We start from the raw sequence: 26,889 nt of genomic DNA, 5'->3' as shown, positions 1-26,889 counted from the left end.
CATCTTGACTATAGATGATTTGATTCTAAACTAATTAGACATTGAGAAATTACTTCCCAGGGTTCAAAGTAATCTACCGCAAACATCTTTGATAGAGTGCACTCATGATAAAGTGACAGGAATGGGAATGCAGCAGATTGAGTAAACAGCAGCTCTGGACACCGCACTTCTGAAGTCTTGAATAATGTGTTTATATGGCGCTATGCTCTCTGCACACCACCTGCCCTATGAATCCAACTTCAGGGAAACAGGAGCCAACACCTGGGTTTAGTGTCACTAACACTTGTCCAAATGAGCAGCAATCCACCAAATATGTTTGCACCAAAGTGAATTTACTTTAATGTTTCCCTAATGATGTTTTTGTGTAAACCTAGGGAGACTACACATGAACTTCATATTCTCTAACATCTTTAGTGTTTACAGCTGTTTATGGAATCCCTAAAAGTGGCTTGAAGTAGATCTAACACTCTAAAAACTGTTGAAAGATTCTCATGCTTTATCATCTCAGTGAAGATATTCACAATCTACAAAGAATACTACAAAATATGCATTTATTTAGCCTTAAAACAGAAAAGACCAAGTCGTCGATTGCATCAGTTTCAATAACATGAATATATGAGCAGGAGAATATATATGAAAGGGGTTACGTGTGCTTTGATGACTTTATTTGTTCCCTTAGAATGGGCTCGTTCTTATGAAAGTCTTCGTTTTGACATGACATCTCCGTTTCAGTTATCTGCAAAAGCCAGCTGCAGGGCAAGCACTCACATCTTGTAATCCACTTCATCAGAAGAAGATTCAGCCTGAATAATCCTTGGTTCACTTAGGTGACCTTAAACATTAAGCAGTGTTCATTACGTCAAACCATGTCACTACTTGATCAAGTTCTGGAAAGTGAGGCAAAGCAGATGCCAACTTCAGGAACGGCAGGTTGCCAAGTCTGCGCTCATTAGTGGTGCGAGGGATTCTGTGCCCTATGGATAGCCTTCTGCTCTGGCTCCACCTGTTTAAATAATGTTCATTTGTGGGCTCCTCCAAGCATAATGCCCTGTACTTTATGTGATTTTTGCCAAGTAGGATGCAATCTTAGATTAACATCTATGTTGATCCTGAAACATCAATCCTATTCAAAAATATAATCCATACCTTATCCCTACCCCCAAACCTAACCCTAACCCAAAATCAGAGGACAGTATTAGTTGGATAACAATAATGTAGAATCACATAACCCTAAGTGATAGTCTAAACTTTACATAAACTGCAAATGTACCCCTTAAATCAGGCATGTCCAAACTCGGTCCTGGAGGGCCAGTGTCCTGCAAAGTTTAGTTCCAGCCCCAATCAGACATACATGGGCTAGCTAATCAAGGCCTTACTAGGCTTTCTAGAAACATCCTAGCAGGTGTGTTGAGGCAAGTTGGAGCTAAAATCTGCACAACACCGGCCCTCCAGGGCTGAGTTTGGACACCTCTGCCTTAAATCCAATCCAATGTCGTTCCAGGATAAACAAAAATGTTGATCCAGGAACATGTCCTACTTGGTGAAATCACTCTAACCCTGTGCACCATGTTTCTCTTTACCATCCAGTTGCAATACTACTGGTTGTGCTACACCTCAGACTCACTCCTGACAGGGATCTGCAGGTCCAGAGTGTGATTACAGAAGCGGTAGACCACAGACCAGCTTGCCTTCCTCTTAATGAAGAGACGCAGCTTATCCCTGAAGGTCTCCCCAAGGAAGCTGTAAATTATTGGGTTTAGGCAGCTGTTGGAGAATGCAGCGAGGTTGACAATGTGCCCGGTTAAAGGGTAGTCATGCCATAGTGTTGTGTCAGTACGCTTCGATGGATCGGCTGTGCCTTGGAGTAGCTGGATGCTAATGAAGACATTCTCGGGAAGCCAGCAGATGAAGAACACCAAGACAACCACCACAATCATGCGCAGGGCCTTTTGTCGTCGAGGCCACAATCCCTTGTGCTTCTGGGCACGCATGAGAGTGCGGACAATCAGGGAGTAGCACAGGCCGATAATGGAGAATGGTATTAGAAATCCAATCGTCACCTCGAGCCACTGGATCTCGAAGACATTGGCGAAGCAGAAGTGCACCTCACCGGTATGTTGCGTCTGCACAATTGTGAAAGGAAGCAGAGTTGCCAGGATGGAGGCCATCCAGATGAGGCTGCAACTGAGTTTGGCATGCTGCATGGTTCGCAATGGACTGCTGCTCATAGAGCTGGTGAGAGCAACGTAGCGGTCGAAACTCATCCATGTCAGGAAGAAGATGCTGCTATACATGTTTACCTGGAGAAAAAGCGACATGAAGGTACACAGTACAGCATAGTCGTAGTACTTCTCGTTGAGATTGAAGACTTCAATGAGAGAGTCTGCCACCAGAATAAGATCTGCCACAGCCAGGTTGACAAAGTACAGATCTGGGATGGTCATCCTCTCCCTGTGGTTGAGGTTGACCACCAAAATGAGGATGTTCCCAATGAAACCAATTGGGAAAAGGAAAATGGTGTACAGGCATGAGAGAAACAGGCCGATGATGTAAAACTCATAGGTGTCTGTGCTTTCTTTCACATCAGTTATGTTGAAGTCAAACGAAGCATTGAACTGCTCGGTGCCATTCACATAAATCTGAATCACATTGGTAGTCTGCTCCTCCATGCTGACCAGGTCTCTGTTTTAGATGCTGTAAAAGGTGCTACATACTTCATCTGTGTCACTGCCCAGTTCACTTTGTAATGAGGGTCCTTCATTTAGGATGCATTCGCATTGTGACGGCAACTTGATGTATGCTTAATGTTTGGTAGATGCCATCCATGAAGATTTGCCTCTAGAGATGGAGCCTGGGTTGAAGACCTCCATTTTCATGGCAGTCTCTCAGCTATGGAGGCTGCCTGGGCTTGTGTGATCCATGGCACTAACACCTAGAGTCAGTCCTTAGGGATCTTGCTTCTTTTTTTTCTTTTGCACGCTTTGTTTTTCACACGTGTTTAGTCCAGCGCAGTCTTGTTTCCTCCAGTCCATGAGCATGATTTTTTAGTCTTACCAATAACAGCACAGCTGCAACACCTGTTATAAGAGAAAGAGAATGGAAATAATATCTGAAATAACACAATATTAAAATACAGTATTACCATCATTAGATCAAGATTGGAAAGTTGTTTAATCTTGCCAGAATTTTGCAGATTTTAACTCTAACACACATGCCCAGACGTTTCCACTAAATCTGATGACCCTAGTTCACTGGTAGTTAGGATAGGATGGGGCACCCTAACCACTTCCTGAAGAGCCAATAGCTGTTTCCATCCACCTATTTATATGCGCATTTGAGGAAATCACATAAAATGCTTAATGGAAACACCAAGATGCACATAGTTTGTCCTACAACTTTGTAAGTAAGATAAAGTTTTTAGCATACAAGAATAAAATACTGAATAAATTCCATGTTCAAGTCATGTGAACTGTCTTATACAGCTGTGCTCTCTCTCTCTCTCTCTGTCTCTCGTGCCTCCAAAAGCCACAACACGTTCATTGCATGTAATCTTTTCTGATGCAATTAATTTATTATATAATTAATAACAGTAATAACAATAAGGACCACAGTGTTCCACAGCAAATAATTTACGTGATATTCCAGTTTTGCCTATAAATCTAATTCGCATCTTTGCATGAAAGCATAGCTAATGTAATGCAGAATATATCTCTGATCCTAATTACACACAACTAAGCCAGTTAACCAAGAGGTCTGTCGACCTAAAGCGATGCTCCACAGTCCAATGACGTCAAAGTACCACACGAGCAATTGAAGAGCAGATGGCTATGTATGTTTTTAAATCACTCTTGTTGTATTTTGATGTCATTCACTGATTGGTCTGTGCAGTGCAGCTTAGAGCCTAACACATCTACTGTCTTCGGTCACACTAAAAAATTACAGGAAATTATGTTTGGAGTTTGTAGGAGTTAAAGTTGGAATTTGAACGACAGTGGCTCTTCAGAAATAGGATTAAACATTCCTGGGTGGGAGCTACAATCTAATGGTCATTGGACATTTAGGATGAGGTTTGGTCAAGTCTGATTTAAAAGGATACCTCACGCAAAAATCAAAACTTTGTTCTGCCATCATTTATTCATCTTCATTTCAGTCCAAACCAGTATGACTTCACTCATTTTGAATAATGCTTGAATTTGTTTTATCACCTGAAAGTGAACTTTAGCAAGTGGACCAAAAACAGAATGCATTTTTTCATTGTTGAAGAACAAACCTGTTCATGGAACTCAGACTTCTTAGCAGTGCCACTGCAGAGAGTGAAACTCAAAAGTGTGTCCAAAACAGCACTACAGCTCACTTTCTTTTTGAAAAATACTGAACTACATGAGAAAATGTTGCCCCTAGCATCTGAAGGCATGTTATGTTCACACATACAGATTTCTCAGAGGTCTTTGTAACAGTTACGGGAAATTTTATGGATACAAGGTACATACAAAACCAAGAATTCTGTCCCAGATTTGGCATAAAGCTGGAATAATAGGCATTCGTCCAGCACTGGCTTACAGCATGTGGGCCAAACATGGCCCAGGTTTGGCAGAGGTGGCATCATCTTTAAAACTTGAGCTAGATATCAAATGTAGTATTTGTACCAGATATGTTTGGCATATCTTGACCTACTTTTAAAATACATTTAAATTATTTTTTGAGTAAAGAAAAAAATCGACCAGGTCACTTTGAGAAAAAGCTTGCCCATAATGCACCTAAAGCAAAATGCTTCATGATTTTATCAAATTCATTGCAGTCCTGACACACTAACATAACTAGACCAGTTCAGACCCAGTTATGGGTTATCAACTTGGCTGAGACTTGGCATAGATATGGTCCATGTTTGGCCCTTGTATGCAAGCCAGACTTGGTCCAATCATGTACCGTAATTCACTGTGGCAGGTGGGTTAAGCAAAAGCTGATTGTCTAGGCCAGAGAATATTTGCTATGAGGGGAAATATGCTAAAATATTTTTGTATTTTTTGTTAAAGGGGTTGCTCCCACATGATCTCTTTATGAGAATTTACTGGTTATATAAAACCTGTAAGGGTGAAAGTTACTGAAGTCATACAATTTCGGAACAATGGGGGCAGATGTGACATAATGGTTAGCATGCTAACTATTTGGCAAGTTTTACTTGCTATCCTAAGGTCATATGCATGAGTCCCGGCACCACCACAAATACGGAGTGAAAAGTCTCTTTGATCCTCGATACCATGACTGAGGTGAGTCCCTTGAGCAAGGCACCAAACCCCCATCTGCTCTCATGGCAGCACACTGCTCCGAGTGGGTGTTCACAATTTGTAAGTGTACTTGTATTAGTAATACAAATATGGCAAAACCAATATATTTAGACATTTTGGGGACATTTTTGTCCCTGTTAGGAAACTGCTTATAAATCATCCAAAATGTTGTATTTTATTTTATTTAATTTTCCTTCCCTTTATTCATCAGGTGTCACCACAGTGGAAAGAATCGCTGACTTATCCAACATGTGTTTTACGCAGCGGATGCCCTTCCAGCTGCAACCCAGTACTGGGAAACACTACATACACTATGGCCTAATTTAGCTTACCAGTTCACCTATAGCGCATGTTTTCAACTGTGAACCGGAGCAGCCGGAGGTAACCCATGCGAACACGGAGAGAACATGCCAAGTCTACATAGAAATGCCAAGTGACCCAGCCAGGGCTCGAACCAGCATCCTTCTTGCTGTGAGGTGACAGTGCTAACCCCTTGAACCACCCTGTTACCCTGTGGATTTTTAAAAATGTCAAAATGCAGATTATTTTCTGTGAGTGTTGGGTTTAGGGGTATAAACTCAGTGTACAGTATAAATCTTTACATCATTTGGAAGACCCTATAAAGACAGCTGTACAAGTATGTGTGTAAGAGAAAGAAAGTTAGAGAGAGAGAGAGATTTTGAATCTTGTTTGCATCTATACGCAATTATACTAATTGCGTATAGATGCAAACATGAGGCTAAGCAAATGATGACAGAAAGTGTTTGGTTCAATAATTTAATTAATGCACATTACGTTATATAATATTACATTTCTCCTTTTGTAATTGATAGGAGCACTCATAACAGTTTTTTTTAATTGATTAACCTCAAGGATTGAGTGTGTAAAAGCTGATTAAAATGCAAAGCGTCTTAAACAGATGCATTGAAGCACCCTGAGCTGTCAGACCCATGTGCTGAACTCACAACTATTAAACAGCAAACACTCAGGCTGAACAACTGCTTCATGGAGATAGACAAATAGATTCTCACACTACTCTACATAACATTATGATCGAAACTGATTTTGTGCCACAATAATGTGTTTTGATTTCAGAAAGATAGACTGTCAAAGGAGGTGAACAGCGATCATTCTACCCTGACAGAGTGTTAATGGGTGTCAAAAGGAAAAAAAAGAAAAAAGAATCTCATCATTGCTTTACCAATTTTAGATTCTTTTGCAATATCATAGTGTATATCATGAATAATGATGAGTAGTGAATAATGATGTTTCAAATATAAATCTAATATCCCATGCTTTTTAATGTACAGTGCACCCGGAAAGTATTCATAACGCTTCATTTTTTCCACATATTTTTATGTCACAGCCTTATTCCAAAATGGTTTAAATTAATTTATTTCCCCAAAATTCTACACACAATAACCCATAATGACAATGTAAAAAAAGATTTTTTTGAAATTTTTGCAAATTTATTAAAAATAAAAAACCTGAAAAAAATCAAAATTACAAAATCAAAATAAAAAATTACAAGTATTCACAGCTTTTGCCGTGAAGCTCTAAATTGAGCTCAGGTACATTCTGTTTCCACTGATCATTCTTGAGATGAATGCAGCAATGTACTACAGAGACACCCTGAGTGAAAACCTGATTCAGAGTGCTCTTGACCTCAGACTGGGGCGATGGTTCATCTTCCAGCAGGTCAATGACCCAAAGCACACCACCAAAATATCAATAGAGTTGCTTCACAACAACTTGTTGAATGTTCTCGAGTGGCCCAGCCAGAGCCCACACCTAAATATTATTGAACATCTTTGGAGAGATCTGAAAATGGCTGTACACCGTCGCTTGTCATCCAACCTCATAGAGGTTGAGAGGTACTGCAAAGAGGAATGGGCAAAAAATTCCCAAAAACAGGTGTGAAAGCTTGTGGTATCATATTCAAGAAGACATAAGGCTGTAATTGCTGCCAAGGGTGCATCAACAAAGTATTGAGCAAAGGCTGTGAATACCAGCCTGATCTCACGAGAAAACGTAAGTATTTTACGTATTGCCAGTTTAGTGGCTAATTCGTACGAGTTCAGTCGTACGAAATGGTACGATTTTAAAAAGGAGGCGTGGCACCTGACCCCACCCCTAACCCCAACCGTCATTGGGGGATAAGCAAATCGTACTAAATTGTACGAATTAGATCGTACGAATTAGCCACTAAATGAAAAAGTTACGAATTGCCGTGAGATTGTGTTGGTGAATACTGATGTACATGTGATTTTTTTATAATTTAAAAAAAAAAAATTTTATGAATTTGCAACAATTAAAAAAAATCACATTGTGGTTATGGGCTATTGTGTGTAGAATTTTGAAGAAATAAATAAATTTAATCCATTTTGGAATAAGGCAGAAACAAAAAAAAAAAAAAAAGTAGAAAAAGTGAAGCGCTATGAATACTTTCCTGATGCACTGTATATGCTGTGAAGCATTTACCATATATTTAAAACTGAGATGCTTAGATATAGAATTTGTATCCATTAAGATTAGAAGTATATTAACGAGAAATAAAATTGGGTGAAAATGATGACCTTGACTAGGCAATCAGTGCATATCTGACTGACTCTTTAGTTTCTACTTAGAGTAACTATGACTTTCTCCGATTGAATTCTCTAGAGCCAAATATAAATGTGCATAATTTTAATCAATTTGAGGGCAACACCAATTTTGTAACGAGAAAGAAAGTCGGCGGTTTTAATGAGGTCTGTTTGACCGCCCTGGACTCAAAATACTTTAACCTTTAATAGAACGAGCCTGGAATAAAATGGTCAGCATGCCACAGAAAACTCTAAGAAGTACAGCCAGTGATCCAAATTTAGACCACTTATTGTCAGTCATAAAGGGTTGGATATTTGAACACCGTAGATGGTTTTGACATGAACGGTGTGATCAAATGCAGTTTTGTTTTTGATCGAATTAATAAAAATGGAAAGTATTTGTCATCAATAATCTTATAATATACAGTTGAAGTCAGAATTATTATAATTTTTTTCTTCTTTTTAAAATATTTTCCAAATGATATTTAACAGAGCAAGGAAATGTTCACAGTATTTCTAATAATATTTATATTTATATATTTTTTTATAATATTGTTTTATTTCGGCTAGAAGAAAAGCAGTTTTTAATTTTTTAAACACCATTTTAGGGGCAAAATTATTAGCCCCTTTAAGCTATATTTTTTTCTCGATAGTCTACAGAACAAGCCACTGTTATACAATAACAGTGCCTAGTTAACGTAATTAACCTAGTTAAGCCTTTAAAAGTCACTTTAAGCTGAATAGAAGTGTCTTGAAAAATATCTAGTCAAATATTATTTACTATCATCATGGCAAAGATAAAATAAATCAGTTATTAGAAATGAGTTATTAAAACTATTATGTTTAGGAATGTGTTGTAAACATCTTCTCTCCATTGAACAGAAATTGGGGGAAAAATAAACAAGTGGTCTAATAATTCAGGGGGGTTAATAATTCTGACTTCAACTGTATATGTTGTATTTGTTTTGAGTGGACATTAGGGGCTGTTAAACTAAACTGTGCTTCTGTAATCTTATAACATGTTTGCTTTCATTTCAGAAGTCATATAACAGATGCAACATTGAGAGTCAGATTGTGTAATTTATTCCAAGCCCATTCAGACTTCACCGCTGCATAACAGATAAAGCCTAAAATGACATCTTCTTCAAAAGACCCCACAGGACAATGCGATTCTTCCCTGAAGTGAATCTGGGCATTTTCTCACAGATGCAAGATGACATGAGCAATTCATCAGGATATTAGTGATGGAGCAGTCACATCAACAAAAGACAAGCACACATGCGCTCGGATAATTGAAAGGCTCATTTGGGGAGAGAGAGAGATGCACATTATGAAGTCTCAATGACTGTGCGTCCTCATCAAGTGTTCTCAACTATTTGAAATCTCTCAAGTGCATCTGTGAAATGAAGCTGCTGAATGGGAAACTTCTGATATCTGCGTGATGTTCAAGGGTGGTTTATTCTGGTTCATCATGCTTTTGTGCTGTTCTTTCAGGTGCAAGAACAAATTAGCATTTTCTCATTATATTCTGTGAGACATTGTGGCCATTACAGTAGCTCAAAAAAGATTAAAAAAAAAGAAACATTATTGTAGATTTGGCCAAATTTTCTTGCTGTGTCTTTTTTGTTGTTGTTGTTTAATCTACTAATATTGCATACAGTTTCAGTGACTGGGGGTGTAGTAGATACAGTTGAAGTCAGAATTCTTAGCCCCCCTGAATTATTAGCTCCCTTCTTTATGTGTTCCCCAATTTCTGTTTAACGGAGATCAGATTTTTTTCAACACATTTCTGAACATAATAGTTTTAATAACTCATTTCTAATAACTGATTTATTTTATCTTTGCCATGATGACAGTTTCCCAGAGATGGGTTGCGGCTGGAAGGGTAAAAACTTGCTGGATAAGTTGGCGGTTCATTCCGCTGTGGCGACCCCAGAATAATAAAGGGGTTAAGCCGACAAGAAAATGAATGAATGAATGATGACAGTAAATATTATTTTATATTTTCAAGACACTTCTATACAGCTTATAGTGACATTTAAAGGCTTTATTAGGTTAATAAGGTTAACTAGGCAAGTTAGGGTAATTAGGCAAGTAATTGTATAATGATGGTTTGTTCTGTCGTAAAAATATATAGCTTAAAGAGGCTAATAATTTTGACCTTAAAATGGCTTTAAAAAATTTAAAACTGCTTTTGTTCAAAAATAAAACAAATAAGACTTTCTCCAGAAGAAAACTAATTATCAGGCATACTGTGAATATTTCCTTGCTCTGTCAAACATATTTGGGAAATATATAAAACAGAAAAAAAACTCAAAGATGGGCTAATAATTCTGACTTCTACTGTATATAATTTATGTGTAGGTATTTTCTTTTAACATTTTTATTCTCTATGTATTTTATGTTTGTTATTTTAGTTGTCTAGCACTGGTATTTTCATTTATTTTCTTTATATCTACAGTAATTACATTTTTATTGTTTTACCTACCTTGAATTTAACAATTTAAATTTCCTTTTAAATTCAACAATAATAAAATGAATGAGTTATTTAATAAATAATAATTATCAATGAATAACCTATTAATAAAATAATGCAGAAAAATGATAATAAACATTCAAAATGTATATGATGGAACCAGATGTTAACAAAAGTAATTTAATTTAATTTAATTAAGTACTTTAAAAAATTGTAAAAAAAAAAAAAAAAAAAAAGTAGTTTTATGTTTTTTTTTAAATTTCCGACAGCTGGGGTGGTGATAAAAAATGAAACGGAAAAAAATTGACATTAAATTACATAAATTTCCTTAAATATATTATTGCTGGTAAATTTCTGTAAATTATTGTCTGTTTTTTACGGTACATTTCTGTAATTTAACAACCGTTATTTTCTGTTTTTTTTTTTTTTTTTTTACAGTGTATATTTTGTATTATTTTGTTATTTTATAATTAATTTGGTCTTATTTTTAATTAAGTCATTTTCGTACCAAAAAAAAAAAAATAATTTTTTGTCATTATCTAATACTTATAATAAATTTTAGCTTTATATTATAATATAAATTACAAAAAAAAAAATATTAATGCTTTTATTATTTTTTTAGCTAATAAGAATATATATAACCAAACATAAGTTTTGTTTCACTCTGGGTTAACATGTTTGTTCAATATATTTTTGTAATTTTAGCACTTAATTTAAGTTTTTATTCATTACTTTATTTTTATTTTTTATGTTATTTTTTTTTACATTGACAAAGTGATTCTTATGAATTCTTATTAATTAGGACATTTTTTGTGCATTTAAAAAAAAAGATATATTTAATAAAAATAATATTTTAGTCACCAAACATCTTTAGAAACTGAAAGATAATACAATTAAATTCAAGAAAGATATTGCAAAAAGAAATGACTAAATACTAAATTTCAACTAAATTTTCCTCTTTTTTTTTAAATTTGTATTTAATATTTTTCTATAACATACATTTGGGTGGTTTTGGACCATTATCATAAATTATTAGATAAGCTTTAGATTTGTCTTCAGTACTGACTAATCTAATGTATATGCACAAATATGATATTGAACAGCTTCCTATTAAACATATGAATAAATGATAGATTTGTGAGAGGTGTACTTATATATGCTGAGCATTGAATATATCCTTAGGGCTTGCAGTATGTTAATATATTCAGTGAACGTACAGTGTTCTTCTAAAGTTCTTCTAAATAGATATTGAATTAAAAAGAACACTGTACATTCACCGAATATATTAACATAACGCAAGTCCTAATCTGAGTGAAATGCCATCAGCATCCAGAACACTAAATGTGATGCTTACCAGAAATTGACTCTTTCTAAGAAGTATTATCAATTATTAAAACCATGAATTGTAGTGAAAAGTCACTCACTTTATTCACGAGGGCTTGAGATGCAGTCAGTAAAGAGTTGCTGCAGATTTGTAATCCTTTAACCAGAACAAGAATCACCGCCTGCACCTACTGTTAAAAAGACAACCCGCTGTTATCAGGGAGAAGATCCAGAGAAGAATATGACCACAGCTTCCTTTCTTCGCGGACACTTGTTCACTAGCCACCCCTTTACCACCTTCTCCTCCTCCTTCTCCTCCTCCTCCTCCTCCTCTTCCTTTCTCTCTCTCTCTCTCTCTCTCTCTCTCTCTCAGTTTACAAAGACTGTGTTTGTGTTCAGTTATAATAAATATGGAGAAAAAGGAAAGGGGTGTCTGTTAAATTTTACAAGCAAAAATGGCAATATACATTAGTAGGAGGCGTTTCTTTGAGACCAATTTTAATGTTCAGCTGATTTTTACAGGACTTATAAGAGCAAGAATAAGGCATGATTTTAATATCTATTTATCAATGAAACAGTTGGACAAGTCTGAAGGCATTTGGGGTGTAAAAATATGTTGTGTTGGGTTGAAAATAGTGTATTGTTTTTTGAGGAAAACATTGTGTGATTTGGAAATATGTTTTTGTTTTAATCGATGAAACAGGCTGTAGTTTAAAATTTAGTATTAAAGGGGTGGTCCACTATGATATCATTTTAGATGAGCAGGCGTGAGGTTCAGATGTGTCCTCTGTGTCATTTTCTGTCTGATTCAGGCTTAAACTGATACATCTACAGATAATCTGACTGACAGTATTTACACAACAGAGGTAAAGCGCATGCTATGTCACTTTTCATGGTGTCGTGGAGCCGATCCGCGAATCAAAGCACATTATGTTAGCTGACCAATCAGAGCCTCTTGAGAGCAGGCCTTTAGGAGGAACTAGGAAATATGATAGTCGTTTTCATGTTAGCTGCAGATAGGGCTCAAACTTTGCAGTGCACATGCCCTTTTTTTCTCTTTTAAAGTGCCCTTCAAAAATGAACTAAATTGCCCCCACCCCCCTTCAGCTCATAACCGTCTCTCATCTAACCCCAATCCCCCTTTGCTTTGCATCTTATAAACACAACCAAGCCTTTAAAATTCACTCTGGATCACCCCTTTAAATAAAGGTGTATTAAATTTCAACAATTCTCTCTCTCAGTTTGTCAATTCAACTCAAAATTGCTTTATTAGCTTGACTGTTAAAGTCAGAGATTGAAAGTAACGAAGTGCAAATACTATCAATACTTTACTCCAATATTTATTTTTCTGACAACTTTTTACTTTTACTTCTTACATTTTTACACAAATATCTGTTTTTGTGCTCTTTACATTTTAAATCAGGCTCATTACTTTCGCTTTAAAGTGTTTTGTGGCACGATCTATATTATTTCTTGTCATTGCACTATTTGAACGCGGCATTGCGTGGCCTTTTCAACCTCTGCTCGCGCACGGTAAAAAGGCTTGTTCCTTAAGCTTACCATGGGAGCGGTGGACGAGACAAAGGGAGTCTGTGATTAATGTCATGTTTATCCAGGGTTCAAGATGCGTTTTGGTCGATCGGATCATAGCTAAAACAAGAGACGCGTTTCTGTTTAAATCTGGCATTTAAATGGGGTTAAAGGCTTTTGTCTACTTGCGACCATGTGGTGTAGGCTACATCTCTGATCTCTCAATCTACTACCACAGGGGAACCCAGGCTCATTCTGGAAGCGTAGCCCCACAGGACATTTCTGGAGACAGCGAATTACGTCCCGGGAGGTACGTATTTGTGCAGTTTTTGTTTTCGGGAATCTGCGAGAGGCCGCTGTGCGTGCTATTTTGCATCTCGAATGCCTCTCTCACGTAAAGCCGCCGAAAGCTGCTGTCGAGCAACCATCTGTCCGACTGACTGACTGAATGACTGAACGATTGACTGCCTCCTCTTTCTCCTCCTCATTCCCTAAACGTAAGCAACGATTTACAAAAGCCGTCCAGAAAAAGAATAGCCCTCGTCTGATTTTGACCGCGTTTTCGGATTTTACCACATTCTCGCCCCATTATAAACTCGTTGGCTTTAATTTTTGGATTCTGTTTTTTGTCTTACCTGATTTCTGGCACTGCTCTTCCCCGGACTCGAACCCGGTCATCGTGGCCGGCTCCCCTCCAGGCCTCCGCTGACGTAACATGACGAGCTAACCGGACAAACTGGTTACGGTGGGAAAGCCCTCCACACGGAGGTGAGCCATCACCCGGCGAGCGCGAAGAGGAGCGGCGTCACAACGCCCTGTAGCGTTTGCTTGAAAAAATGAAATACAGCCATACATACCTCCGGCTTTGTAAATCGCGGTCTCTAGAAATGTCCGCGGGGCTACGTTTTCAGAAAGAGCTTGGGTTCGAACAAAAACATCTATCATGTGCTTTTTTGTCAGAATTTGTACAGTTAATACTAACTAAATTCAATATCGAATACATTCAATTACGTTTATTTCCTTTGTTTCCAACGAGTTTATATTTCCTAGTACAGAATGTATAATGTTTTTAACATGTATATTATATAGACTGTAGTCTTCATTTAAATTTGTTAGATAGATTGTTGTTAGATACATGTTTTAGAACATCAAAACTATTTATACTGGTCATTTATAAATAAAAATATATGGCTAAGGATCAGGAAGAAATGCAGAAATGTATTAACAGAATTAATAACATTAAAACAAACAAACAAATCATATGAGCTGCATGATTGTTGCTGTTTGAAGAAAATGAAGCAGCTTTAGCATAATGCAAACAACACTTTGTAGTTAATTAAATTCAGTTTTTATTTTATCAAAAAAAAAAAAAAAAAAAAAAAATATATATATATATATATATATATATATATATATATATATATATATATATATAATGTTTTGGACAAAATGAAGTGTTAAATTTAAGATGTTTATTTGTAATAAATACAGCATAGGCAAAATAATTATGTAAGAATATACAAATGGGAATGGCAGCTGTTGTTCTTTTAAGTTAAGTTTTGTGTCCAAATTGGCATTAAAATATTTACAAAAAAATCATAAATGCAAGTTACTTTCTATCGATATACATGATGTGCGGTGTAGTTACCATGAAACTAAATTAGCAAATTAATAATTTTTTACTTAAGTACATATTTCAGGCTGTACTTCATTACTTTTACTTGAGTACAAAAAGTAGTGTAGTCAGTACTTCAACTTTTACTAGAGTCATTTTAAACAAGAGTATCTGTACTCACAGAAAAGGATGTGTGTATTTTTGCCATCTCTGGTTAAAATTATGGCAACACTTTTTAGTCAGGTTGTATTAGTTATTGTTTGTTAAAGTATTTACTGATGAACAAATAATGAACAATACATTTATAACAGTATTTGTTAATCTTTGTTAATATTAATGGAAATTAAGTTGTTTGTTGTTAGATCTTGGTAGCCCACAGTGCATTAACTAATGGTAACAAGCATGCATTTGGGTTTTAATAATGCAGTAGTAAATGTTGAACAATGATTAATAACTGCTGTACAAGTTTTGTCCATTATTAGTTCATGTAAGTAAATACATTACCTAATGAAATCTTATTGTAAAGTGTGACGTGTTCACAGGAGTTTCCTCCAGGATCCTCTAGTCCGAAGATATGTGCTATAAATGAATTGAATAAACTAAATTGTCCGTAGTGTATGAGTATGTATGTGATTGAGTTTCCCAATACTGGGTAGCGACTGGAAGGGCATTTGCTGCATAAAAATATGCTAAAATAATTGGCAGTTCATTTCTCTGTGGCGACCTTTGAAATAGAAACCAAGTCGAAGGAAAATAAATGAATGTAAAGTGTAGCCAAAATACAACATTGCCTTAAAATATAAGTGGAGACATATAAAAACATTGAAGAAACACAAACATCCTAATGATTTAAGGAACAGTGACAAATAAGGACATGGGTGAACATTTCATACACCAGTGTTTAACACAGGCAGACGGTTAGTGTGGTGGACAGTAGGGAAACATGCTCAGACGTCAGGCGTAATGCACACATTATACACTTGTTCATCTCCTGTCACACATGTGGACAGCATCAATATCAGGAGACCCATCAATGACAGATGCTTAGCTAGCACAGGACATATGGTTCCTGACATGGCTCATTTCATCTGTTTTCAAACCGTTGTGACAGCCATGACACCAGTGCTCATTAGTCTAATTTTAGTTCCAAGAATAATGAAGAATTAACAAGATCTGTGATGAGACGTCTGTTGTGTGATTTCATCAAGAAGTACTGTGAAGATATTTAATACCCTTGGTCATGGTGTATATATATATATATATATATATATATATATATATATATATATATATATATATATATATATATATATATATATATATATATATATATATATATATATATATATATATATACTTCTTTGTTTAAATAAAGGTAGTGCTAATAGATTTGTAGATGATATGGCTGTATGATATAATGCCAAAACGTGTTATGCTGTTTGAATTTTATCATTCAAGTAGTTTGTTACAGCTGTTTATGAATGTAAAGGGTTGGAAAAGTTTAAAAATCTAAGTTTAAAGGGTACCTATGATAAAAATTAACTTTTTAAGCTGTTTAAAACTGAACTGTGTAAGTATAGTGTGTCCACAGTCATACTGGGGTGACATAAAGACAATAATTCTCTTTTTTAAATTTCCTGATGGTAAAATAGGATCCAAATCGTTCCCATTTTGAAGCCCACCGCAAAGTGAGTAAGGAGTGCTGTTTCTCCGGCAACCGAATTGATTGACAGCCGCGTATTAATAGGTCTCTGTAATAACGCATATAATCATATCCACAAGACAGGATGTGCAACTGGAATTAAAAGATCTGTTCAGCTCTCTGTGATCATCATTTATCATCAAGTGTGATCAAGAAAGAGTTTTACAAGTTTAAAAGTTTTTAAAACATTGCATGTTTGCACTGAATTACAATGATTTTACCATCTTTATCACCACAGCCGCATCTCAGTACAATTATAAAAGAAGATGCTTCAATCCCAGTTTGTGGATGATAAATCAGTTTGTTTTTTTTTTTGTTTTTTTTAACGGATAACGGATGTCCATACAGCAGTGGATGTTAACGTGTATCCATTTGCCATGCAAAAACAGTGCAAAGTTAAAAGCGCACGCTGTGTGTCTGTGCCTGTGTGTGTATGCCTTAACTTAACAACATTGTGTGTGACTCATCGAAAGGCTTGAATTCACTCCACAACAAATACATCAAATAATGATTGGGATGCTTTCTTACTGTAGTATTTCTCACAAACGTTACGTGAAATCTGCTTCCTTCATGTCTGTCACTGTGCTGTTTATCTGAGCTGGAGATTGAGGTACACTCTGACAGGCATGAGGGAATGGTGGGGGAGAACTGGCATTAAAGGTGCAGGCAACAAAAACAGCTACATTGTGTTCAGAGCAGAAAATCCAATATTCTGAAAGGTAGAATAAATGATATGATGTGTATTTTGAGCCGAAACTTTACAGACACATCAAAAGACATATCTTAAATCTTGAAAAAGGGGTAAAATAGTTGCCCTTTATGGTAAATATTGTTTTGTTTCCTGAATAAAAGAACCATGCAAGCATTGTGTGTGTGTGTGTGTGTGTGTGCGTGCGTGCGTGCGTGTGTGTGTGTGTGTGTATAATAGATGTCCAAACAGACATCTTGGCTAAAGCAAGGATAAATTTGGGTCAGTGAAAATCAAATTAACTTCTAACAAATTAACTTCTTTTTCTTCACTATATTTAGACAATAATTAGATTTTCTGACAACCCAAAATTTGCTAATGTTTTGCTAATGTAAGAAAACACATCAGTTTAAATGTCTTTTGGATCAATTAACCAAAATTAACCAAACCTCCTGATTCATATCATCAGCTCATTAGCAGAGACTAAAAGACCTGTAATGGGTGTGAGTGACAGACAAAAGAGACATCCAAAACATTCAGTGTTGATGATCCTTCTGGAGTGTGGTTGAGAAACACTATATTGATGTATTTTAAACACACTGCATGATTCATCAGTGGTTTCCGTGTCAGTTTGTAACAAATTCACATAATATGGTTTTCAGTGTTTGGAAAAGTTACTTTTGAAAGTAATGCATTACAATAGTGAGTTACTCCCCCCAAAACAGTAACTAGTTGCGTTACTTAGTTACTTTTTATAGCAATGTGATACGTTACTTCGGGGTTACGTTTTATTACCTGGCTGAGGCCTGATTTCTTTCAGAACTTAATAGAGAAGCTCTGCAATGAACAACACACTGTATAGCCTACACCTACATTTACCTTTAAAAAACATATCAAAAAATAATATTTTAGGATAATGTCATCAAAGAACCCCAGAGCTATACATGCCATATATACAGATTATTGAATGTTTAAAGCAATGTGTTTGCTACTGTTGTACTATGTGTCTTAAGTAAAATCACTGTCCATTGAGACTATAATCCCCCTTTCCTTTTATTCGAAGCATTTAAAATAATGAACACATTCTCTCATTGACTGCATTATTTAATGTGACTACTTTCATTTTAATCCAGCAATTTATTTTTTAATTAAACTAAAAATTAACTTGCATTACATTTTCAAAAAAGTAACTTAAATATTATAATTTTTTTTTTTGAGTAATGCGTTGCTTTACACATTAATTAAAAGTAATATTATTACGTAACTTGTGTTACTTGTAATGCGTTACACCCAACACTGTCATTGGCTGCCTACAATATTTGATTTTATCACAAAAAGTGTATAGTTGTATTCGAGACATTGAAATGTTTGGTTCATTTTGTTGGCACACTGAAAAGTTCTGAGTGTAAGCAAACCCATTTTACATGCATCTCATCCATAAGTATGAGTATTCTAATCTATACATTCATCATTGCTGCTGTTACTACTCATATTATTGTGTTTACAAATGCTGAGGTGAAACTGAAATTCAGGTTTCTAACAAGATTCAGGTGTCCAATAAGGTTCAAGTTGCCAGTATGTGTTGTAAATAGTCGACCAATCACAGAAGACTAGACCATCAGACCCAACTAAAAGAAGTAGACTTTTGTAAAGGGCATTAGAGATTCTAGATTTTTGTACAAACCATTTCAGAGTGAAAAGTGATGTTGTGTATTATCGAAGCTATCTCATGGCAAATCGTAACTTTTGATTTAGTGGCTATAATTTGTACGAAATCCAACAATCCCATTCATACAATTTCCTCATGGTCCAATGATGTTTGCGTTTAGGGGTTTGTTTGCGATGGCATAGGTGCAACGCCTCCTTTTAAAAATCATACATAATTGTACAACTGTACCTGTACGAATTAGCCAATGAAGTGTCAAAATATAACAGGGCTGGTATTATAGCTAAATTTAATATCCTATGTCAGTGTTTCTCAACTGGTGGGTCGCAACCCAAAAGTGGGTCTCGGGAACATTTTCAGTGGGTCGCAGAGTGTGGTCAAAAAAAAAACAAATGTTTAATTTTTAACTTATTTTGCTCATACAAAACTTTTATTTTAAAATGCGAGAGCGGCAACTGTACCGTTTGACATGTGAAATTTAATTTAATTATAGCAACAAATATGTCGAAGCGCAAGTACGACCCCGAATATGTTAAGTATGGATTTACATATATTGATGACAAAAAAGGCTTAAAACCTCATATGCATGTCATATGTGTGTCATATGTAGTGATGTGCGCTCAAAAGAGCACTTTTAGAAACCAAACCTTTGTCGTTTTTACTTTGTAATATTTGTATAATTTGAGACGTTTTGTTAAATGACAATAATAAAATATTGTTTATTTGTAAGTCTTGATGATTTTCTTATGATTTATCTGTCACTACTTGTGTATGTTAACAAATAAATACAAATTAATTATAATTCCTAAAATTATATTATAGTTTCTAAAAATTTGGGTCGCGGGTTGATGACCATGCAAAAATGTGGGTCACAGGGCCAAACCAGTTGAGAACCCCTGTCCTATGACATTTGCAAACATGTCTGCTAATCCATTCATTTATTTATTTATTTTTGGTTTAGTCCCTTTATTAATCTGGAATGAACCACCTACTTATCCAGCGTACGTTTTTTTACGCAGCGGATGCCCTTCCAGCTGCAACCCATCACTGGGAAACACTACAGACAATTTTAGTTTACCCAATTCACCTATAGTGCATGTCTTTGGACTTGTGGGGGAAACCCACAACATGCAAACTCCACACAGAAATGCCAACTGACCCAGCCAAGGCTCAAGCCAATGACATTCTTGCTGTGAGGCGAATGTGCTACCCACTGCGCCACCGTGACGCCTCTGCTAATCCATATTATTTGCAAATAAATAAGAAATGCTGTGAAGTGACAGTTAGCTTCTTTGTACTACTTCATTACTTGTGTTGTTTGCTTAGTTTTGTCAATTTAGTTTTTGTTCTTATGCTCCGATTTGTAGCTGAACAGGCAATCAAAGCACTCTTTCACTGATGGCCGATGGCGTTTGTACATACTGAATTGTGTTAACTGACAAGAGGTGATGTTGCAGAACAAACCAAACCAACTAGCTGGACAGATGCTGACCAATGGCGTGATGCTGCCCATCAGCATGGTGTGTCTTGCCTTTAAGAGGACACCTACAAAGGAAAGTACAACAGGAGTACATAAGAGTTTTTACAACTGTTTGGTTTATGATAAAATACTTTTGTGAACATTGAGTGAATGACAATTATGCATAATAAGATCATTTGTGAAATGTTAATCATTTAGAAGTGCAATGTTAGACAGATACAAGCCATTCAGTGCAGAATGATTACAGGCATGAGATTACTGAGTCACAAACTATTATGCTTGTGCTTCAATTTTCTGAACAGGGATGAATTCTGTTCGCCTTATCAGTCCCTCTGTGTCAAGATGGGTATACACAAAGCCTGAGGGCTCTTTTATGTGCCGTCAGCTACATCTTCAAAGAGGTTTTTGTACAACTTCCAGAAGTCATTGGTTCAAGATCCCTGTCAGCTTGTTTGTGATGCATCCCCCTCACTATCAGAGAAATAACATTTCAGATATTTCAAAGAATCAACAACAAAATATACAATTATATAGACAGATACAGAACATCTATTATGGTTCAACTCATAAAATTTTCAGATATTGATAAGTTATCCATCAATCCTTCCATCCATCCATATCTTTCCACTCACTTAAAATGTTATCACTCGATTAAATGGGCGTTGTCAGTAGTTATCAACTGATTGATATGGGCCAGTAGAGAGCCCTTCTGCGCCTACTGGTAGGCTCAGAAGGCTGTTATCATCCATCTACATGGTTAATCCGCTATACTAATAGAGAAGACTCCAGATCCAGATCTGCTCTTACATTGCTGTGATGGTTGGGTCAATAAAATACAATTAATTGGAAATGTATAAAATAATAGAAATAATTGTTGTTAACTTCCGGCAGCAGCCATATTTGATCTACAGCTGACTATCTATCTATCTATCTATCTATCTATCTATCTATCTATCTATCTATCTATCTATCTATCTATCTATCTATCTATCTATCTATCTATCTATCTATCTATCTATCTATCTATCTAACCACAAAAATCGACTAGAATGCTTTGGAACTTTCGGATGACGTTAGCTGATATCTACATCTAAACCAGTTCAGTGTTCAGTAGATGTAATTGCAACTAAACTAAAAAAATGTGGCCTATAGCAGGAGAGGCTTCTCTCAATATTTTTTATTTGTCTTTGTCTCTGGATCATTAAAAAAAAATTAGTTGGCTCTTTCTTACAGAAAAATAATTCATTCAGTTTCATCAAGAGATTTAGCTGGGTTTTATTTCCCATCGAAGCAGAAAAATGCACTTGTTCAAAATATCAACTAGTATATAAAAAATATATTTTTTTGGACAACTGCATCTCACTATTGGTTTTAACTGATATAAGTATTAAGTATTTGACATTACAAATCATGATATACTCAAAGATTGCTTACAAAATTCACTGCTATTTAGGGACAGACTGTCACAGTCACACAAGGAAGACAAAGCAGGATAAACTTCGAGGGCATTTATTAGAGCAATGCAACAACAGCAGATAGGTGAAGCAGGTGAATGGTGTAGCAGAGGGTGAGCGATCTCACAGACACACACTTTCCTGAAACAGGTGTATTTGCATCCACATGAGGAGGAGGAGAAAAAGAACAAGAACATCCACAAAAAAGCACAGGAGAAATTGGGAGAGCCGTCGAGGAGAACCATCTGACCTTTATTCCAGCCGGTCAGTGAATGAGTAAGTTGAGTATATTAAGTGTGCTGGTGATTGCAGGTGCGGGTGATTAATAGTCTGGTAAGGGTTCACGGGTATGGTGTGTGGTGGATAGTGATTGAGTGTGGTGACTGTGAATATATGTATTTAGGTGCATTGGAACAAAACAGATTTATTAAGCAGATATATTTATTAAAATAATATTAAGTCACCGAACATATTTAGAATGTGAAAGATAATACAATTAAATTCGAGCAAAATATTGCAAAAAAAAAAAAGTTTTTTATTTTACATTTTTCTGCTTCTCTTGATTTTTACTCTTATTAAAATTTGTATTCAGTATTTTTCTATAACATAAACATTTAGGCGTACTAGTTTTTAGACCGTTATCGTAAATTATTTTGTTAGATAAGCTTCAGATTTGGCTTCAGTACTGACTAATCTAATGTATATGCACAAATATGACATTGTATAGCTTCCTATTAAAATATGAATTAAAAGAAAGATTTGTGAGGGGTGTACTCATATATGCTGAGCACTGTATATATAAAAAACAACTATATAAAGACTATACTATATAAAACCTATACTTCTTCTACAATAAGTAAAATCCAGCCGTTTTATAGTAGATAAAGTGACTTGTTTTTTGAAAATCATACCTTTCTACAATGTGTCTTATCAAATACACAGCTATCTAACTGTCTGTCAGTTTTTCTCCCTCTCTGTGCGCCAAACAAATGTTCAGGCTGTCACTTTATTTTACTTCTACATCAGGCTCAGTTTCACATCTATAGCTTTTTCTTTGAGTTTTTGAGAATCCCTGGAGAAATCGTCTCTTGAGCCCGGTCCATAATCCATCCCTAGGCTAAACAGCAAGTGAGGCGTAAAATATATTACTTGTGTTTACAGATGACATCTCTGTCTTTTGCAGCACAGTAAAGCAGGAATAGATTTGATCATCTTGCATTATTTCAGACTGCATTATCCTAATGAACATAGATGACTATGTCCCAACTCTTTTAAGTGCTGCATGCCACATGCAGAGCTTCCTTGGAAAACCAGAGAGGCAGACCATTACCTGAGGCCACCCTGAGGACAAAACATAATTTACTAATGGTGATGGTCAGTTAACTAGCGCAAAATAATTATTAGTCTGCACATATAGGATTTGATTAAGTGCTTGATTGAAATGAATTATTTTAACTGTCTGAAAAAACACACACACCAAATCACATCAACATACTAAGAAGTTGCAAATAATGAAATTTTATTTACATTGTTTTTTTCATTTCAGCATTTATATAAACAGCGTTCAAACAAAGTCACACTATTAAATTATATTAAATTAATATTAAATTAATTGGACTCCCTTAAGCTTTGTCTTACAGCATGCTTTTTTCATAGCAACTTTTCAACATGCTTCTACAATGTCACAAATATATATTACCATCCAGAGTTGCATTAATTTTTGTGCAAGATCTTGGATTGATGGTTGGAGATTCGGACATCTGCGCAAAGTTTTCTGCACCACATTTCAAAGATTCTCAGTAAGGTTAAGGTCTGGACTCTGTGATGGCCAATCCATGTGTAAAAAATATGTCTACTGCTTTCTAAACTACTCTTTAACAATTGTTGAATCCTGGTATTGTCATCTTGGAATATACGTGTGCCATCAGGGAAGAAAAATACTTAAAATAGTACATTGAAATAACCTTGTCATTCAGTATATTCGCTGACCTCATTCTTTGCACACGTAACATTGCTTAATCTAGAGCTGAGCAAGTGCAGCATCCCCAGATCACAGCACTGACACCACAGGCTTTTATGGTAGGCACTTGTTATGATGGGTGCACCACTTTACTAACATCTCGTCTTACCCTTGGGTCCATTCTATCTCGCTTAAATGATCTAAGATGATTTGGCAGATCCTTTTAATCTTGATAACTGATCTCTAGCTAATTTGGTTCTTCAAACAAGTTTGCAAATCAGATTAAAATGTCTGGATGAAATGATCTGAGATCGCTGCGTGTGTTGTGAAGGACTGATCTATCGATCCTTGAAATCATGATCAGAAATGCAATGATTGGCTGACGGCATAGCAGGGTAATGACATCATCTGATTAATATTTAATTAACCATGTGAGCAAAAATAAATAAAATTCACAGTAAATGGATTGTTAAATATGATACGCAATAACCTTACACATTTGTTGTGGGCTACAGGCTTTACACTTTCATGTGTCAAGAGTATTTAGCAATTTATTTAGTTTTAGCAGATTTTCTTTGTTATAATAGCTTAAGCCTATTCAAGCCTAAGGAAAAACTGGCTGTTTTTAAATTAAATTTGCATCAAAAAAGCACTTTTATTTTGGTAATGGTGTCTGCAACTTTTGCAAAGCATCATATCACCATCATATTAGCTGTCGCAAATATATTTTTAACTATTTATTCTATTTCCAAGTGTATATTATTACTTCTACTGTAAGAAGATACCAGCATTTGGTACATAGCCTACTTTCAGTATTATCTTTGCTTGAAATCACCCAATCCAATCCTGTTTATATGAAATAAGCCTGCTTACAAGCAGGTTTGAGCTACCAGAACTGTTGCCATGATAGCAAATCCAAATCCAGCTAATCGAGTTATCTGTGTATGAAGAATAGATCCCTGTTGTGTTCATCGGTCAGGAACAAGGTAAATCTAGACTCATGAGACCACATGATGTTCTTCCATTTCTCTAGAGTCCAATCTTTGTTCTTATTAGCTTCACTGATACATGGTTTACAAATACAAGGCTACACCGCTGTTTAGTCTGAATCCCTTGAGTTTCTTTCATATTGCACATGTGGAAATACTCTTACTTTCAATATTAAACAGCAGTGAGTTCTACTGTTGTTTAATTCCATTTGATTTCAGATGATTACCTGATCAAGTGCTATTAAGTGCCCAATTTGACTTTTATGAAACAGACACGACAGATCTTTTTCATGATCGCACAATTGTGTCTTCTGACATGGTTGTTTAAGAAATGAGAAGCTACTTGTCATACTTGTTATAAATAACTAGTTGTTACCAGCTAAAACATGATGTTGTAATTATCCAATGGGAGCATCTAATCCAGTCTAATCCTGTTAAATCCAGGTGGTGACTCTTTTTTCATCCTAAATGGACTGATTAATTTTCAATTTAATTGTATTTAAATTATAGAATTTTTACTATAACCTATACTATAATTCATTCATTCATTTTCTTTTCAGCTTAGTCCCTTCAATAATCTGGAGTCGCCACAGCGGAATGAACCGGCAACTTATCCAGCATATGTTTTACACATCGAATGCCCTGTCAGCTGCAATCCATCACTATGAAACACCATACACTCTCAATCACACACATACACTACGGACAATTTAGCTTACCCAATTCACCTGTAGCGCATGTCTTTGGACTTTGAGGGAAACTGGAGCACCCGGAGGAAACCCATGTGAACACGGGGAGAATATGGTTTGAAACAATGACCTTCTTGCTGTGAGGTGATTGTGCTACCCACTGCACTACCGTGCACCCCCCTCCCTCATTACTATAGTTTTCTATTAATATTTAATTTTCTATTTATTTCCTCTACAATTACAACACATGTCCCAAGAGCCAGGTTGGTGAAAAGTCCTCACCCCTTGTGGAGGTGTTCAAGTATCTTGGGGTTTGGTTCACTAGTGTGGCTGATTGGCAGCCGAACTGGTGCAGCAGCAGCAGTAATTCAGTCGATGTATCGGTTCGTTTTGGTACAGAAGGAGCTGAGCAAAACAAAGCAGAATGGCAAAGCTCTCAATTTAACGGTCAATCTACGTTCCTGCTCTCACCTATGGTCATGAATTTCGGGTCATGACCGAAAGGACAAGATTTTGGATACAAGTGGCTGAAATGAGTTTCCTTTGCAGGGTGGCAGAGAGCACACTTATAGATAGAGTGAGAAGCTCTGTCTTCCGGGAGAAGCTTAAAGTAGAGCTGCTGCTCCTCCTCATCGAACTACAACACATATTTGTACACATATGCTTTATTTGATATCATTTATTGTTCATTTTTGCAGGATATGTTTTTAACAGACCTGACAGTTATAATATAACATGGAATTTGTGCTTGATATATTGGCATAGTTCACCCCTCAATCACCCTCAAGTGGTTTAAAACCTTTATGAGTTCCATAGTAAGAAAAACAAATACTATGGAAGTCAATGATTTCCAGCTTTCTTTTTATTTTTGTCTTTAACAGAGGAAGAAGTCTCATAAAGGTTTAAAAAATGAAGCATGACAAATTGTACCATTGAAAAATGTCACCTGTATATCCTGATGAATAAGAATGCTATATGTTAACACTTTAATTACTGCCCCAATGTCTCCACCTGCTCCCAAGAAACATTTTCCCAAAGGTATTTGCCTTGAATGGAGAGCCTGTTGTTTTCCCCCATCTATTAAACCTTCTATCAATGCAATTTTCGCAGGGACTCATATCACAATCCAGAGGGAACTCATTAATTATGATGCCAGGAACATCTGATGAGTTACAGACAGCATGAACCTGCTTTTCTCACTTTACATGCCTGACCGTGTCCCTCTGCAGGGAGGTAATTACATTTGCTGGGTGGCAACATGTGGTGGAAGCTTGGCTCTCTCCAACCTGAACATATTAATGTTAAACACAAACTCGGTCTCACGGTCTCCCCTCACTCGTTTACGTCTTAATGGCATGGCACGATGTTCTAAGAACTGCGGTCTCTCTGAAAACACTCTCCTACTGTGAGCTGTGAAAATTCATAAAGTGAGTTGATACACTCATCTTTG

General features: G+C 36.0%; 1 protein-coding gene across 2 annotated transcripts; it reads right to left on the bottom strand.

Annotated features, from left to right (window-relative positions):
• Positions 1-534: 534 nt before the first annotated feature.
• On the bottom strand, positions 535-14,015 carry gper1 (G protein-coupled estrogen receptor 1). 2 transcript variants are annotated; one of them, NM_001128723.1, is given in 3 exon segments: positions 535-3,077; positions 11,768-11,857; positions 13,832-14,015. In NM_001128723.1, a coding segment is annotated over 1 exon segment (1,062 nt). In that variant the 5' UTR covers positions 2,670-3,077; positions 11,768-11,857; positions 13,832-14,015; the 3' UTR covers positions 535-1,607.
• Positions 14,016-26,889: the final 12,874 nt, after the last annotated feature.

Source organism: Danio rerio, chromosome 3 (genome assembly GCF_052040795.2).
Source record: "Danio rerio strain M-AB ecotype USA chromosome 3, GRCz13ab, whole genome shotgun sequence".
NCBI classification, from domain to species: Eukaryota; Metazoa; Chordata; class Actinopteri; order Cypriniformes; family Danionidae; genus Danio; species Danio rerio.
This window is presented reverse-complemented; position numbering and strand designations above follow the sequence as displayed.

Excerpts from the sequence above, each read along its gene's own strand:
- gper1 (XM_087243045.1), bottom strand. The coding sequence starts at position 2,669 with ATGGAGGAGCAGACTACCAATGTGATTCAGATTTATGTGAATGGCACC.